Genomic DNA, 16612 nt, shown 5'->3' with positions numbered 1-16612 from the left:
AGATAGCACCTCTAAGACCCTGGACAAACCAATGGAAAAGAGATCCCAAGTTAGTCCAGCAACTACAGATGTCTTAGAGAACAGCTATCTCTGTTCTTGGGAACAGAGACAGACAGAGATAGATGCTCCCTAATGGTATTTGCCAGACCAGCCACTCTAAAACCAGAATAGCAAAGATCTAGAATAATGACAGTGAACCTTTTAGAGTTTTCAGTGATCAAAAACAGCTGACTCTGGCATGGATGCCACAGGTTTGCTACCACTAAATAGAAGAATGACAAACATGACAGTAGCTATGAGTCAGCTATGAGGTCAATCTTCTTAGCAGACATTCCTCCTCCCAAAAATCAAGACACTAACTTGGGGAAGTAAAGGGGCTGGAAAAAAAAGGATAATTGTGACCATCTGGACATGTTTATCAAGATCAAACTAAGTGTTAAACGCATTAGGTTAAATTTAGTGGGGGCAGAGGGGGCATTTACAGGAAAGACCAGATCAACTAAAGATAAGATAAATGATACTGTTTTTTTTTTTTTTTCAGGAGAACAAGGGCAGGAGATCTCTCCTTGTACTAGCTAGCTGGACTACTGGAATCAAAATAATACTGTGTATGTCATTTTAATCAGAAAAGTGAGTACTCATCAGTAAGTCCCTGATAATACTGATTCAGCAAAAATTCAATGTATATATACATTCAACGTGATATTCTAAAGTCCTACAGTAGATACTAGATTGACAAGATATTCTAAAGTCCTACAGTAGATACTAGAGTGACATGATATACAATCAGGACACCCAAGCCTCTCTCTGTGAGTTAGTGCCACTTGCAGACTGCGGGAAGAGAGAACCAGGCCTCATCAAGAGGTGACCCATGCCTGGAAACCATATCATTTTCATTGTTTTCTTGGGTTGGGTTTTATTCTCTTTTGTTTTGTTTGATTAGGTTAAGTCTGATGGCATGAGCAGCTATTTACAAGATAGTGAGACATACTATGGTTGCTATTTTGGATTTACTACTAGCTTATTTTGAAGTCCTTTATTGCATTCATTGTTTTGTTTTTATTGTTTCTACTCTATTCTGTTCTGTTCAATTTTTTACTAGGTCTGAATGTATGAGCAGCTATTTTGAAGACAACAAAAGGCATTATGGTAACTATTGCTGATTTCATAAGGTTGTGAAGTCCTGTATCACTTACACTAGCTTATTTTGATTGCTTTGATCCTAAAATTTTATTTTCCTTGGTTTTATCCTCTTTAAAATAAAAATGAAAAAAATATATATATATGTAAAATCAGAAATGGACGTTGCCTTTCAGGTGGAAAAAAAGAGACAAAATAGTATTTTTAAATTATTTTTATAATTTATAACAAGATATAAAATAATGCCATAAGCAAGATACTGTGGAAAGTTCAAGATAGCAGTTCTTAATATGGGATCTGTGACTTCAGGAGCCCACCATACCTGACTGGGCACACAAAATTATCAATGGGCAGATAAACATGTACGAACACATACTTTTTTTTTGGTAAGATGATCTAGGAGACAGTGTCATAAGATTCTCCAAGGGGACATGTAAGTAGGCAAAAATCTATTCTAAAAGAAGGAAAATTTAGGCCAGTCATAGTGGCTCATACCTGTAATCCCAATACCATGGGAAGCTGAGGCAAGAGGACTGCAAGTTTAAGCCCAGTCTTGGCAACTTGGAAACTTAGTGAGACCCTGTCTCAAAATAAAAAAATATGCAAAGGTCCTGGGTTCAATCCCCAGTATCATGTGCATGTGCATACACACACACACACACACACACACACACACACACACACATACACTCTGAGTAAAATCTGTATATTGGGAAAGAGAAGCATTGTAAGGTTAGGGGAGAACAAATTAGGACACAAAAATTTCCTCTGTAATAAATTTTCCCCATATGGGTTATATTATATACTTACAGTAAACCTTTTCTTTTTCTCTCTGTGTTCATCAGAGCTGGGAATGCTTACACTTGGGCAGCTTTCCTTGTAGTCCATGGTATAATCTTTTGTACTTAATGTCTCCAGAGACCGAAGAAATAATCAGGAGAATGAAAACTGTTAACTAATCCAAAATACGAAACTTCTTGAGGTAATGTTCAAATTCCATCATGCAACCTTAACAGAAAAAAAAATTATTAGCAAAATGGTTTTAAACTACTACTACTGTCTGTCATTCCTTCTAAGTAGGCCCCATTTGGTGTTTATTTTGGTAGGAATTTACTTTTGCTCAGCTTAGGTTAGAGACTTAGTTTCTGTTAGGTTCCTATCACTAACCCACAAACATTTGCATCTCATCTACCTTCCTCACTAAGGAAGTTCCAAAAGTTTGTATTTTGCAGGTCATGTGAAATGAGGGTTAACTCTCATTAAAGGAGCTCTGGTTAGATGACCAGAGCCTCACTCCCCTGTCACAGAAGTCTACTGCTTAAATCACAGACCAGGGGGAGCTCCCATCAATCTTTAAAACAGATTAGCTCTGCCTGGGAGCCCCAGGATCCACCTTAGCCCACCCTTCTCAACCTGCAGCACTGGCAAGCGGGGGAAGACTGTGAGCTACTCTCGACACACCTGTTCCTTGAGGACTTGATTTCTGTTGTATTATAGTTGCTGCTGCTGCTGCTGCCGCTGCTATTATTATGACTATAATTGGTAGTGGAGATTGAACCTAGGCCTTTGTATTGAGTTGCATTCCCAGCTCTATTTTTTAAATTTTGAGATACGACTGCACTAATCACTAATTTGCCCAGAGTGGGCTTGAATTTGAGATTCTTCTGCTTCAGCCTCCCAGAGTGCTGAGACTATAGGCATGAAGAGGGCAGAGTGAGGAAGGGAAGGAGATGAAAAAATGAATTAAATTGTATTACATACATCTACCAGCTCTCCACAATGAATGTACTCTTTATCTACTGCAGTCAGGTACTAATAAGAGAAAGAAAGAATGAATGAACACACAAGCTAGCAACCTGGGTGTGGTGGTTAACACCTGTAATCCCAGAACTTGGGAGGCTGATGCAGAAAGACTGCCATGAGTCTGAGGCCAGCCTGTGCTACACAGTGAGTTCAAGAGCAGCCTGAATTACAAAGCAAGACTCTGTCTCAAAAAATCAAACAAAGAGAATGTAGGATGAGTGGTACTTTATTATGTACAAGCATAAATGTCTGTGCCATGTTGAGTTACAGCCCATGAGAACACAATCAGGAAAACATTAGGCCGTGGGCCTTCCCTTCAGAAGGTACAGTAAGATGTAACTGAGTGGCATGTTATGAAGGAGGAATGAGCTGGATAAGCAGTTTCACACAAAGTACCTAGGGGCCACCCAGCACAGGCAGGGGAGGCAGCCTAGCGTAGAAAACTACAGCCAAGGTGCACACTTAATCTGGGCCGGAGGTTCCACTCTGGCAACTGTGGCAGACAGTCACTATTTGCCTCTTCCCGGATTCCAAGGTCATTTATGTCTCCTGCTCTCTTTCTGACTGCGGTGAATTTCACTTCCTAAGACCACAGTTTCTACCATGCATCCTCTTCTCCCACAGTTATAGCTGAAAGCCTAGGAGTAATAATGGCTTCCTGACCTTGCTGAGGAAAAGGAGCTTCACCATCCCTTGTTTGGTATCCTCTGCTCTGTCCCTAACTCCTCAGTAAACAATCCTGTTAAGACTCCCTTCACAGGAAGGAGGACAGGTAGAGGGTAGGGTGTTGAAAACCCAAGTAGCTGATGAAAACACTGACTTCAAATGGTAACACAGCCTGGGCCTGCTTTTGGCTGTCCTTGAGAACGTCCACAAATGACGAGTTAAAAACTGAATTCCCAAGTGAATGAGTGGAATGTCTATGCTATGGCTGCTTTAGAGGGTTTTTACAGATTCTTAAAGCTGACAAACTGAGAGGACTAAGGATTAAGTCTAGAGTTTGGTGGAAAGCCTTCGGCCAATTAAACAAGCAAACTAGCAGTCTCATATGCTAACACAGGAGTACTATCTGTAAAGCAGAATAATTTCAATTATGCACAAATCTGGACAAACACAAGTGAGAATAAGAACGCTGAACTCCAATTCAGTTGAACTTCCCTGCTGAAAGCAGCTACTTCTTCTTCTGAGGAGGTCTATACTTCTGATCCTTCCCCTCATAAAACCCGTTCAAATTGTTTGACAGAGGGGCACCAATTCTCCTCACTAAGTACTCCTACTATTTACTATCTCAACACAAGAGACCACAAAGAAGTTCAAGGCCTAGTCCAACAGAAGACTACCTTTTTACTAAAAAATATGCAGAATATCAGCAGGAGTCTAGGAAGCACATGTGGAAATATGCTCAGAGGGTATTAGGGCAAGAAGGATTAAACAGATTACTCGGGTTCATTACAAGGCCACATGTATATGCTACTGTTCTCTAGCTTTTGTCAAGAACAATATGCAGCAATTCCCCACAGTGACTGTCTACTGCAGAAAGGTAAACACAGTCCTTCCAAAGGTTACTGGATACTAGCTCTGAAAACACACTAATCCTTGGAAGCCCCAAATGTGGTCTACCAGTCAAAGGAGGACTCCCAAAGGTAAAAGATAAAGATGTTTTTCATGTCTGATGTGGTATTCTATGGAACCATACACCATTTTGTGCTTATGTATCTAGTCCTGGCATTTTAGTGAAAATAAATATAGCAGTAACAAATCAAAGCCCCCACACTGGCTCCTTGTTCTATGTGATAAAGTTATTATGAGGGACAGGGCTATATACCAGTCTCTGACAAATGTCAAAAGAAGGGTAAGAGTTGTATCGATTACTAAGCACAGGACTAGTCCTACAACAATCATCTGGCCCAGGATGTCAACAGTACAGAAAACAAAACTAACATTTACTGAAGGTTTATGCAGGCTGTTTTAAGTACTCACATCTAATACATCACTTAATCCTCTCAGCAACCTTTGAAGTATTATTATTCCTGTCTCACAGATGAGGAAGAAACCTAGACTAAGAGGAATATATTATCACACAGTTATGAGTGACAGCACCCAGTACACAAACCATGTCCTTCAATTTCTTATACTATTGTTTCTTATGCCTCAGTTTCTTATGCATCCTCTTCTACATTATCTTTGAAGATACTACAGCACTGAAAAGAAGCAAGTCACCAGGTATCCATCAGACAATATGGTTACAGAAAGAAACACAGATTTCTGATTCTGTTACCAAGAGGGGTAAGCATTGTCTGAAGTGGCCCCTGTCTTCTTGAAATATCACATATAAATAGCTAACCAGCAGCCTGGTACAAAGCAGGCTGGCTCCATAAAACAACCAAAGGCTAAATTATGAAATAAAAAAGGCACAAGAAATTTAAACGCTATCAAGATATATATAATATATATTTTGAAAAGGGGAGAATTTATCATTTTTAAAAATTCATAGATTCAACATTTATTAAGCTATATAAAGTAGAAATCTGTGTAAACTCTGTGGCAGAAAACTGTCCAAATTATGCTAAAAATCTTCTGATTCAAATATTGCTTAAAATAAATAGGCATTAAAGTTTTTTAAAGCATTTCATTCTTTAACATAGTATCCATCTTTTTGTCTGCTGCTTGCTAATTACTGTTCTGCATCTATTTGAGGGCAGCCAAAAATTTCTCTTACAAAAATGCCAAGTGATTCTGCTGCTTTTACCTCTAAAAAAGTAAAAAGACCACCAGGCATGGTGTGGTCATGCCTGTTATCTCTGGATTCTGGGAGGCTGAGGTAGGAGAATTGACCAGCTGGTCAATTTTGCAACTGAGACCCTATTTAAAAAAGAGAAAGACATAAAAGAACTCCTGTGCTAAGGATGTAGCTTAGAGCAAAAGCCCTATGTTCAATGCCCTGTACCACCAAGCAGTAAAATAAATAAAAGAGCTTCTGAATCCCATTTCTTCACATCATAAAGATTGATTCAATACTGACTAGTGGATCCTACCCAGACTAGAAAGCAGATATACTCCAAAATTATCAAAATCCACTCTTAACAAGCAGAGAGGACTGGGAATTCACCAAGGCATAAAGGGAAATAAGAACAAATCTGTTCCAAAAGAAATAAATTAAACCTAGAAGAGGTGCAAGTGTTCTTCAGCAGAGAGACAGAATTAGGCATTATTATTTGAGAACAATTATATGCAAAAGGTAGAAGCTGACAGGAAGATATAAAAGAACACTGTGCATATAATATAGACTGCAAAACTGTAAAACTGCTAGAAGATAACAAAACCTATCTTTTGATTTTGTAGACACCACAACAACAAAGGCATGAACCATCAAAGGACACTAAGAGGAACATAAGGCACAGACTGGAAGCAAGTATCTTCAAAAGACATTAAGTAAAAGAATATTACCTAAAATGAACTCTTAAATATGCAAGAAACAACACAATAAACAATTAACTTAAAAATGGGCCAAAGACCTTAACAGATACCTCATCAAATGAAACACCGGGATGGCAAATAAGCATATGAAAAGATGCTCAGGCTGGGGATTTAGCTCAGTGGCATAAGCAACTGCCTAGCAAGCACGAGGTGGTGAGTTCAATCCCCAGTACCAAAAAAAAAAAAAAAAAAGATGCTCCACAGCTCATGGCAGTGGCCCATGGTTATAATTCCAACAATAGGGAAGCTGAAGTGGAACAATCTTGAGTTAAGGTGGGCTATACAGCAAGACTATCTCAAAAAAAAAGATGTCCCATGATATGTCAATAAAAGGAAATGCAAATCAAAACAACACAACACTACATACTTACTAGAATGGCCAAAATCCAGAAAATTGACATCACCACATGCTGGTGAGGCTCAGGAACAACAGGAAGTCTCCCTGCTGATAGGAATGCAAACTGGTACAGTCACTTTGGAAGGCAGTTTGGCAGTTTCTTAACATGTGGTCCAACATTGTGTTCTTTCGTATTTACCTAAAGAACTTAAAAATTTATGTCCACACAAAACCACACACAGAGACATTTACAGAAATCTTATTCACCACTGCCAAAACTCAGAATCAGGAGATCCTTCAGTAGGTGAACAGATTTATAACAAACTGTGGTATATTCCAACAATGGAATAGCCATGAAAAAACAGAGAAACTTATTACAAAATGAACAAAGCCATCTGAAAATGCTCCAGACTATATTATTCCCCTATTCTAGATTCTAGAAAAGATAAAACTATTGAAACAGTAAAAAGATCAGTGGTTGCCACGAGGATTTTCTAGGGGGCTGGCAGGGTGTGCTGACAATTGAACCAGAGCCCCACACTGAGCCACATCCCCAGTCTTTCTTGTTTTATTTTGAGACAGGCCCACTAAGTTGCCCAGGCTGGCCTTGAACTTCCTTTTATTTTTTTCTTGGTACCACGGATTAAACTCATGACCTTGTGCTTGCCAAGCAGGCACTTATGCCACTGAGCTAAATCCCGGCCTTATTTTTGTTTTTTGAGACAGGGTCTTACTATATAATTCAGGCTGGGCTTGAATTGGGTGGCCAAGGCTGGCCTCAAACTTGTGGTGCTCCTCCTGCCTACAACTCCCAAGTGCTGGGATTCCAAGTGTGTGCCATTATACCCAGCTCAGCTTACTGTGCCTTAGTCTCAAGAGCACCTGGGATTCCAGTGTACACCACTATATCCCACTAACAGAGACGTCTTTTAAAGTACACCCTGTATGATACTAGTGGTATGTGTCATACATTTGTCCACACCTGTAAAATATACACCAAGGAAGAACCTTAACATAAACGATGGATTTTGAGTGATTATGATGTGGCAATGTAGATTCATAAATTGTAACACATGACCTACCTGGTGAAGGATGTTGATAATGTGTAGGAGTACCAGGAATATGAAAAAATCTTTATATCTCCCTTTTTCTTCCCAGTATTAAGGACTAAACCAATGGCCACACACTGAGCTACATCTCTAGCTCTTTTTTTCATTTTTAATTTTGAGCAAAGTCTCACTCAATCACTAAATTGAGTGAGGAGGCTCAAACTGTGACCCTCCTGCCTCAGCCCTGCAGAATGCCGGGGTAAGGATGTGAGTTATCATGCTTGATTCATACTTTCCCCTTAATTTGACTGTGAACCTAAAATGCTATTAAAAATTTAAACCTGTAGAAAAACACCATGCACCAAACATAGAGATTAGATTGGAAATAGTTTGGGAACTGGAAAGTCATCTAGGAAATACAGAATTATGAGTCAGGACAGGGTTTATTCCTGAGCATCAAACAGGCTTTGTGTTGTTCATATTAAATTACACTGAGAGCATCTTCCCAGGAAGTTCTAACCCCAAACTAACTGATTACTGGTACTGAAAGTATTCTATAAGAGTATACAATCTGTATCTGTTTATTTCCTCCTCTGAGGAAACTAGCTACCAGCACATCTGAAATGTTTTAGTAGAACAAAGCACATCTTTGTCATATCTGTAAATTAGGTTCACTGCAGAATAGATTAAAAATTTAACAGGATCTTCCAATGAAAGACACATAGTAACCACCTCTCCTCTCCTCACCCATATCCCATGATGAATCAGTTACAACTTTTCCTGCATTACTAATGCATCCTTCCTTTAATTCCCACTCCTCTGCCCTCTTTGATGCCTCCCTCATCCTGTAATCACATAGTCCAGTTTTTCCTAGAGTTATTACATCTTTTACTTATCCCGATCAGTGAAACTGATACAAGAGTTAAAAGTAAAATACATGCAAAATAGCCTGAGTTAGGACTAACAATAGAGGACAGTTTGAAACAAATGTCTGAGAACCTCAACAAAAGTCAAAAAGCCTGCTGATTTCCTCAAACTGGCTCTATTTTACTACAGACATTTATGGAGGGGAATGAGAGAGGAGGTGAAAGTAACTACTGACAGCCCTTTGTTTTTTCATACTACAATCAAAACCACCAGGACAAGGAGGAAAGCCCACAACTTCCTTCAGTGATAACATGTCCTTTATTTTGGCTCAAAACCACTAGACTGTAATAGTAATAATGGCTCTTCCCTATTCTTCTGTTTCCTAAGGTCCTGATTGGGGTCCCAATCACAAGAATGGCTACTGCACTAGTCTGTTTCTCAAGCTTTTCCACTGAGAGACACACTCTCAGCACAACTTGCAGACAGACGTGAACCCAACATACACCATGGATTTTTCCTAGAGGACTGTGAGCATGGCAGGAGGAGAGGCCCACAGTAGAGCTCCTTGTGATTGAAGAAGCTGAACAAAGAACTCAGACTGAGAAGGCATAATAACAACAACAAAAAACCCCCTCAGAAGTCAACAATCACCATCGTGTCTCATGGAGCAGCTAAGGGAGAACCTCCAAGCTGCTATCTCTAATGCTTTTTTTTTGGTACCAGCAATAGAACTCACAACCTTGTGGATTGAAATCACAATCTTGCACTTACCAGGCAAGCACTTGAGCCACTGAGCTAAATCCCCAGTCCTCTCTGCTTTTATTCTAACTTTTCTCCTATCCACTCATCTCACAGTAAGTCTGTGACTGTAAATCCCTGCTTATACCTTTTATTTAGCTTCCACTGCTCTTAAAATTCTGAATTACTGAATATGGCTTAACCTTTGTCCACCTCTCAGGTTGAACTCATAAAGCTTCTTACCCTCTACTCACTAGACTCCCCTGGAAGCTCTTTCTTCATTCACACACATACTAAGGCCTTTCCCTGGTCTCTAGTCTCTCCCTCTATGTACTTGTGGCCCCTCTGTCCACCATGCACTCTCCTCAGCACTTCAAACTGAGATCTTAGTACAAATGTCACTCCTTCTAACAACAACCCTACCTAGAGTGCCCCCTTCCAAGTCAATCTTTCCTCATCATTCCCTTCATTTCCATTTTGGCATTTATGCATTGCATCTACGATTGCATTCTGTTTGTTTATCCAAAGTTTCTCCAACTAGAGTGAAGGAACTGGGACATTCACTGTCACACACATAGCAGATTCTAATAAAACGCAACTTTCATTTATTCACTTAACAGGTAGAGAGAGATGCCTGGAAATTCCAACTTGCCAAAGTGTGCTGGTAAAGTCATCAAAGCAACCAGTACCTCGTCATGCCTCTCAATCACCAATTTCTCCCTCTTTATTGATCGCTCCCATTATTAACCACATTAATGCAGTAACAAAATCCACCCTAAATTATGGATTTACTTATTTAATAGTTACTTCATAGTGCTTACCATGAGGTGGGGATATATCACTAGCTTTTTTTAACTGTAACATTCTTAACAAAGTTGTATTTTTTTCTTTTCAATACTAGAGATGCAACCCTGAGTCTATACCGAACTACATCTTCATCCCTGGTTTTGGTTTTTTGAGCCGAGGTACCTCTAAGTCACTCAGTTGCCCAGGCTGGGCTTCAACTTGCAATCCTCCTTCCTCAGCCTCCCACCATCCTGGGATTACAGGAATAACTCACCATTCCCATCAAAAAAGGCATTTTAAAAAGAAAGAAAAGTTTGGTGAAATAGATTTTTATGTATCATGACGAAGGAAACTACTCCAAAGAAAGTATTTGCTTTCGAAATTCTTCTGATGGAGAAACTTTATTGGTTAATATATTAGAGAGTATTTCCTGAATTACAACCAATTATATACTTAAATTATACTGACATTTAGCAATTTTTTTCAACTCCTGACCTTATATTGGCTATATTATAAGTAACTTGTACAATTTTACATTGAAATTTAACATTTCAAAAGTAGAACCTTTATATTTTCCCCATTAAGTATAGAAACTGTTGCTTTACCCTTATCTCTTTTCCATCAGTACAAACTATAGCTTTGCCCTTAGAATGGTAAACATGCCCTTAGAATGATAAATACATGTCTGTAGCTGAACAAGATGGCACCCTGAAATCCCAGCTATTCCGGTGACTTAGGATGATCACAAGTTTGAGGCCTGCCTGTGTAACTCAGTCAAGTTCTATCTCAAAATAAAAAATAAAAAGGGCTGTGTGTGTGACTTAGTGGTACTCTTGGGTTTTTTCTCTAGTACCCCCTACCAAAAAGGTGCTATAATTATAAATATCAAAATCTAGAACAAAGAAAAGAAGGCTAACATATGGCCTAGAATGGAAAATCCCAGTGGAAGTTTGAGATGCAACAGGAAAAGTAAAGATAAAAACTGAACGGCAAAAACATAGCTTCTTAAATCAAATTTTAATCTGAGATACTAGTAAACAAATACACTGATCCAACTAGAGTATGTACATAGAAACGTTTGTAATATAAAATTAAGTTAAATGTGTTAAATCAGATGCTGTATTAGACTTATAACTGTAAGCAACAACAACAGACATACTTGGGAAACTCACATCTACTATCTTTGGAACATTAAAAGTTTCTAGCATAGATTTCCACATATCCAGGAAAATGAAAAAGTATGTACTTTATTTTAGAGTGAACAATGACAAGAGATAAATTACTTTCTGCAAGATTAGATAGAAGAGAATATCCAGTCTTACCCAAATCAGAAAGCAAAGTGGAAAAACAGTATTCTGTATGCTCGGAGACACAAAAACAAAAATATAGTTTAGAAACATTTCACAAGACAATCCAAAGCGGTAGGTAAAATTTGTCTTGTCCTAAGGCTTCCTGTGTGAGATTACTGTGTATTTAAAAAAAAAAAAGTCTGCTCGCCCATCTATGAGAATGTTATTCTTCCTATATCTACTTCCTTCTATGAATTCAGACCTCAATGTCTTCATTTTTATCCTTTTACTGAGTAATGAATTTTTCCTGCTCTCTTCCTTATATATTCATACTATAGAAATAATTGTTGAATTTCAATCTTCATTTAAAAGCCTGTTAGATAGAGATTTAAGTTTACTTTTATTCTAAAGCATGTAGGTGTCGTTTTATATTTCCCTTAAAAGTAACTCGGACAGAAAAACAAGGAAAAACATTTAAGAGAAAAATAACTAGAATCTCCATGTGTGTACATTTTGTCATTTTGTTTGTCATTTTGTATATGTAACAAAAAAAATCTTAAGAATTACAATTCAAGGTAGACTGTAATAAAATCCCTTAAAAAAAGAAAAGTCTCTTAAAAAGTCACCAGAACTCAGAGGGAAAAAATTTAGGGTGGAAGTGGCATGTGAAGGATGTTTGAAGGCTGTATAAGAACAGAAAGGGTTTAAATACAATAAAGTGCAAGGAAAAAAAAAAAAAAAAAAAGAACAGAAAGGGCAAAAGTCTTCGGTACAAAGAGAAATAGTTATTAGCCCAGTTTGTCAGAATGTGTAACCAGACTGGGGAAAACGACAAACTCATTGATAATACAGAGAGAAATTATCATGAAGCAAAACTCACCCTGACATTTTATAAGCCAAACCTAAATTGGAAATCACTTTTTACCTACAGGAGTTACAGGCTGAAAAAGTGAGTCTGAGATCACACTGTAGGGAACTCTAAATCCCAGGTGTCTCACTCTTGATCTTACTCTGCACACAAGGATATGAGGGCATCTGAAAAGGGAACTTAAGGGTTATAGGTGTAGAAGACTGAATGATATAATGGGCATGAACAAATAGAGGCTTGGCAAGGAGTGCAATGCTTGCAAAAAAAAAAATGACAAGTAAAATAAGGCAGTAGTTATTTACATGTGGGGTGCAAGATAGGAGCAAGAATTAACATGGCCTCAAGGATAAATAACTAAAAGTGGGGAGAAAGAGAACAGGGCAAGATGACAGGGAATTAGTTTAAGTAGTTGCTACTCTTGCTAGAAATGTCTGTATCAGAACCAGGTACATGATACCTTTTGTGTACCAGGAATTGTTTCCAGACACTTAGGACAGAGTAGCAAACATAACTGGGAAGCACTCCTAAACTACATGAAACTTATTCTTTAGTGGCAGACAACTGATGATGAATAATTATATAAATAGGTAAATATATATTATAGGAAGTGTGTGGTTGTATGCAATTTTAAGTAGGTAACATCTGAGCAAATATCCAGAGGTGAGGGAGGGAACTATGCAAAAGGCTGGGTAAGCATCAGCAACTAACACACCAATATCTCAAAATAATTTCACTCTACAATGTTTTTGAAGATAGCAAAAACATTGCAACATACTTCTTCAGGTCCCAGTCCTACTTCCCTGGGCTTGCCTTTAGGTTCCACTTCCTGGCTTTATCATATCCAATCAAGAAAACTTTACCAATAACACAGTGATAACAAACTGCCAAGTAGGTCAGTTTGTTTATACTGGCTGTTTGCTTTCTGTACATGGGAGAAAAGGGATGTATTATAAACAACAAAACCAAAAAGCACTGTTAGAACATGTTTGTATAAAACTTCAGAAGACAATCATCTTGTTCTCAAAGCAGTAATTTGACATAGCAACTTTGAGACTTGTGATTTAAATCAAAGGTGCTGAAGAATGATTATGAATCATGCAATTAAGCTACCAAGGAGGATAATGCTGAGAGAAAAACCACTCCTGACACCATAAAACTGTCAAAAATAAAAACAGTAACTATCATTAAAAGTAGAGGTAATATCTTCCTTTGATTTTATAACCTATTGATCATCAGAGCTGAATTCAGTTTAAACTGCATTTATTGATTCTACAACTTTGGCCTCAACTTCATCTGTAAAATCCAATTGGTCTGATTTTCATATCCCTTCCAGTTTTGAGATTCTATGCACCATGCTATGGATGTTATGATTTTTTTTAAACATGTGCTGGGTGATATGGTTTACCTAATCTTGCAATATAAAGAAGCACCCATCCCAAATAGCACAATTTATAAATTCCAAAAAGTGATAAATCTACCTTAACTTGGTGCTTAAAATGAGGCCACAATCACTCTACAGGCACTGCCTTTTTCATCTCTCTTAAAACAGCCTTAAGTCAGGTGGGATGGCAGTGTAGCTCCCTGGTAGAATGCTGACCTAGCATGACTGAGGCCTTGGAATTGATCCCGTGTCACAAATACAAAACAAATCAACAACACAGGCTCCTGTGTCTATAGCGTTTAAGAGTGAATTCGATCTGGAACAAGGTGAAGGATCATATCAGGTGCAGATTAAAGTACAGAGACCTTTTCTTGTAGGGCTCAATTTACAAAAAACACCCTTTCTAAAAAATCCTACTGTAAGAGCTCTGAGGAAAACGCATTAGTATTTTGGTGATGACAACTTTGTAGATTAATGCTCACAGGAATGCATAATAGAGAAAATAGCCAACATTTACTGTTGTCAAGCATTAGATTCAATTTTTATAACAATCCTGTAAGGTTGGAACATTTTATGGATGTGAGGACTAAAACATACACAAATTAAGCAAATTGCCCACGTTTACAGTTAATTAGTAGATTCCAATCGAGGCTTTCCAACTTCAAAACCAAAAGCCTTGATGGGCGTGGTGGCTGACATAAAACAGTAATCCCAGCATTCTAGGAGGGTGAGGCAGGAGGATTCAAAAATTCAAGTCCAGCCTGAGCAATTTTGCAACTCTGCGTGAAATCCTGTCTCAAACATTTAAAAAAGGGCGGGGGATGTAGTTCAGTCGAAGGCCCTGGGTTCAAAAGACAGAAAAGAAGAAGTAAAAGAGAAGCTGGAGCACCAGCTGCACTGACACACTCCGTATAGAAAACCCAGCCCATTAGCATGAGCACCCTTCTTGCCGGCTCCACAACACGAAGTCACCATACAGCCGTCCCACAATCTCACTAGGTTCTCCTCCTCCTTTTGTGGCCACAATACCTAAGGTTGCTCACGATTTGCGGTGGGAAAGTATGTGGAACAACTCAAACGTTCCCGGTTGGGAGCACGTGCAGTGAGCAGGCGCGGCAAAGCCGGCATACGCCCCGCGAGCTCTCAGCTTCTCCCTCGCCGCGGCTCCCCCGCGCGCGCCCCGGCCCGCCCGGCGCGTAAGTGGCACCTGACCGGAGCGTCCTGAACTCACCCACCCCGAACGAGCCCGCCGGCTTCCTCCGCTTAGCCGTGCAGAGGCGGCCTCTCCCTACGGGACTCCTGGGCCGGGTTCCCGGGCGCGAGCTGGCCCAGCCACACGCTCACCTTCGGGGAGCCTCTCCGGAAGAGCGACAGGCAACTCACTGGAGTTACGCCACCCGAGCCGCACCTCCAGGTCCCCACCCTGCGGCAGGCTCTGCCCCCGCCAATCACCAATCGACTTCCTGGTGAAGGGGCGGGGTCAAACTCACTAAGCCCCGCCCCTACGGGTCCGAGCCTAGAGCAACCTTGGACCCGGCGCAGCGTCGGAGGCTCCGGTAGATCAAAGGAGGTGGGGAGATTCTTCGAGGTATGATCCGGGGAAAGGACTGGGCGCAGGCTGAAGTAAATGGGAGCAGGAGAGACACAGAGACAGAGACACAAAGACGGCCCCTCGGGCGTAAGGTAAAGAAGCCTGGGTTACAGCTAAAGTGCAGTACTGAGTCCGATCTTAAAACAACTAAGTTCATTCTCAGGCGGGGGTAGGAATCACGCAAGAAGTTGGATTTCACGCCTGAGAAGTCATTAAGAGTGATCGTCAGAGGGCCAAAAAAGGAAGCAATTCTTTTGATGATTTCCACTAAAAATCCTGGTAAGAATCATGGACACTGGACTGGGATATAGCTGAGACAGAGCACTTGCCTAGCTTGTGCCAGGACCTGGGTTCAATCCCCAATAATAAACACAAGTAAGATAGTGGACACTCACTCCCAATTAAGAATGTTAATTATTCTCTCTCCTTCACATAGTTTTGTGAAAGCAGACCCATTACACCAGGATGGGTTTTGGTATGGTTAAACAAAAACTGTAAGAGACTTCTATTTTGGACTCAGCTCTTGCACCAAGTGCCAACAGACTAAAAATGAAAATGTAGTCAGCCATAGTAAAGTTCTACATTACCAAAGACAAATTAAGTTATCCTGTCACCCTCTCAGACAGGAAAATGACAGAGTCAAATTTTCCAGATTAATGGGCATGACAATGAAGTTCTCTTTGCCTTAATCCTTACCTCCTTTAATCTTTACAAAAAGCAATCTGAAATAATCTGCTGTTAACTTTTCAGTTATTTTTCTATTGTTCTGTTTTTCTGTCCCAACCTGAGGAAGAAAACAACTTTCCAAATGCCCAAACTACTTTTTGGTGTATGTGCTTTCTTTAGCCCTCCTTTGTAAAACCAGCCTGTTTGCTGGACTCATTGGAACACTTTCTGTTTTACGAAAGAGTCATAAAGCTCAAATCTGGAACACCAAAATAAAGCCAATTAAAAATCTTTAACCAAACTGTAATATTTTTACATAACCTGATGTCCATAGTACACTTGTACAAGGTTTGTGACTAGATTTTTAAAAGGAAAATAAGCCTCCTTGAAAGTAATTACAGTATTTTAACTAATGCATCTGAGTTTGAAAATGACTTAGATTAAGTCAGTAACTGATGATTTATAATAACTGAGTTAGGTAGGAAGTAACAGTAAGGGAATTCACAATACCTAACCCCTCAATTTGCATATTAATAAAATAAAAGGATTCAGATAGGTGACTTCATAACTTCTAAATACTCTTCCACACACCAGTTTGTTCCGCCAAGCTTAACTTAAGA

The 16612-nt window shown here is 39.4% G+C and overlaps 1 protein-coding gene across 11 annotated transcripts in view; it reads right to left on the bottom strand.

Annotated features, from left to right (window-relative positions):
• Positions 1–16612, bottom strand: part of Sgk3 (serum/glucocorticoid regulated kinase family member 3) — a 163736-nt gene that overhangs the window by 47317 nt on the left and 99807 nt on the right. For 7 of the 11 annotated variants that reach the window (XM_063257401.1, XM_063257402.1, XM_063257403.1 and 4 more), the window contains one exon: positions 1951–2148. In XM_063257401.1, the coding sequence (XP_063113471.1) occupies positions 1951–2028 (78 nt within the window). In that variant the 5' untranslated portion in view covers positions 2029–2148. Of the gene's footprint in view, positions 1–1950; positions 2149–6791; positions 7453–14966; positions 15250–16612 lie in introns of those variants that run through there. The other 4 variants (XM_013143939.3, XM_013143937.3, XM_063257407.1 and 1 more) reach the window with 4 other exon arrangements.

The sequence above is a fragment of the Cavia porcellus genome, unplaced genomic scaffold (assembly GCF_034190915.1).
Source record: "Cavia porcellus strain 051 isolate PalLab524CR breed Dunkin Hartley unplaced genomic scaffold, mCavPor4.1 scaffold_10, whole genome shotgun sequence".
In the NCBI taxonomy this organism is placed as follows: Eukaryota; Metazoa; Chordata; class Mammalia; order Rodentia; family Caviidae; genus Cavia; species Cavia porcellus.
This window is presented reverse-complemented; position numbering and strand designations above follow the sequence as displayed.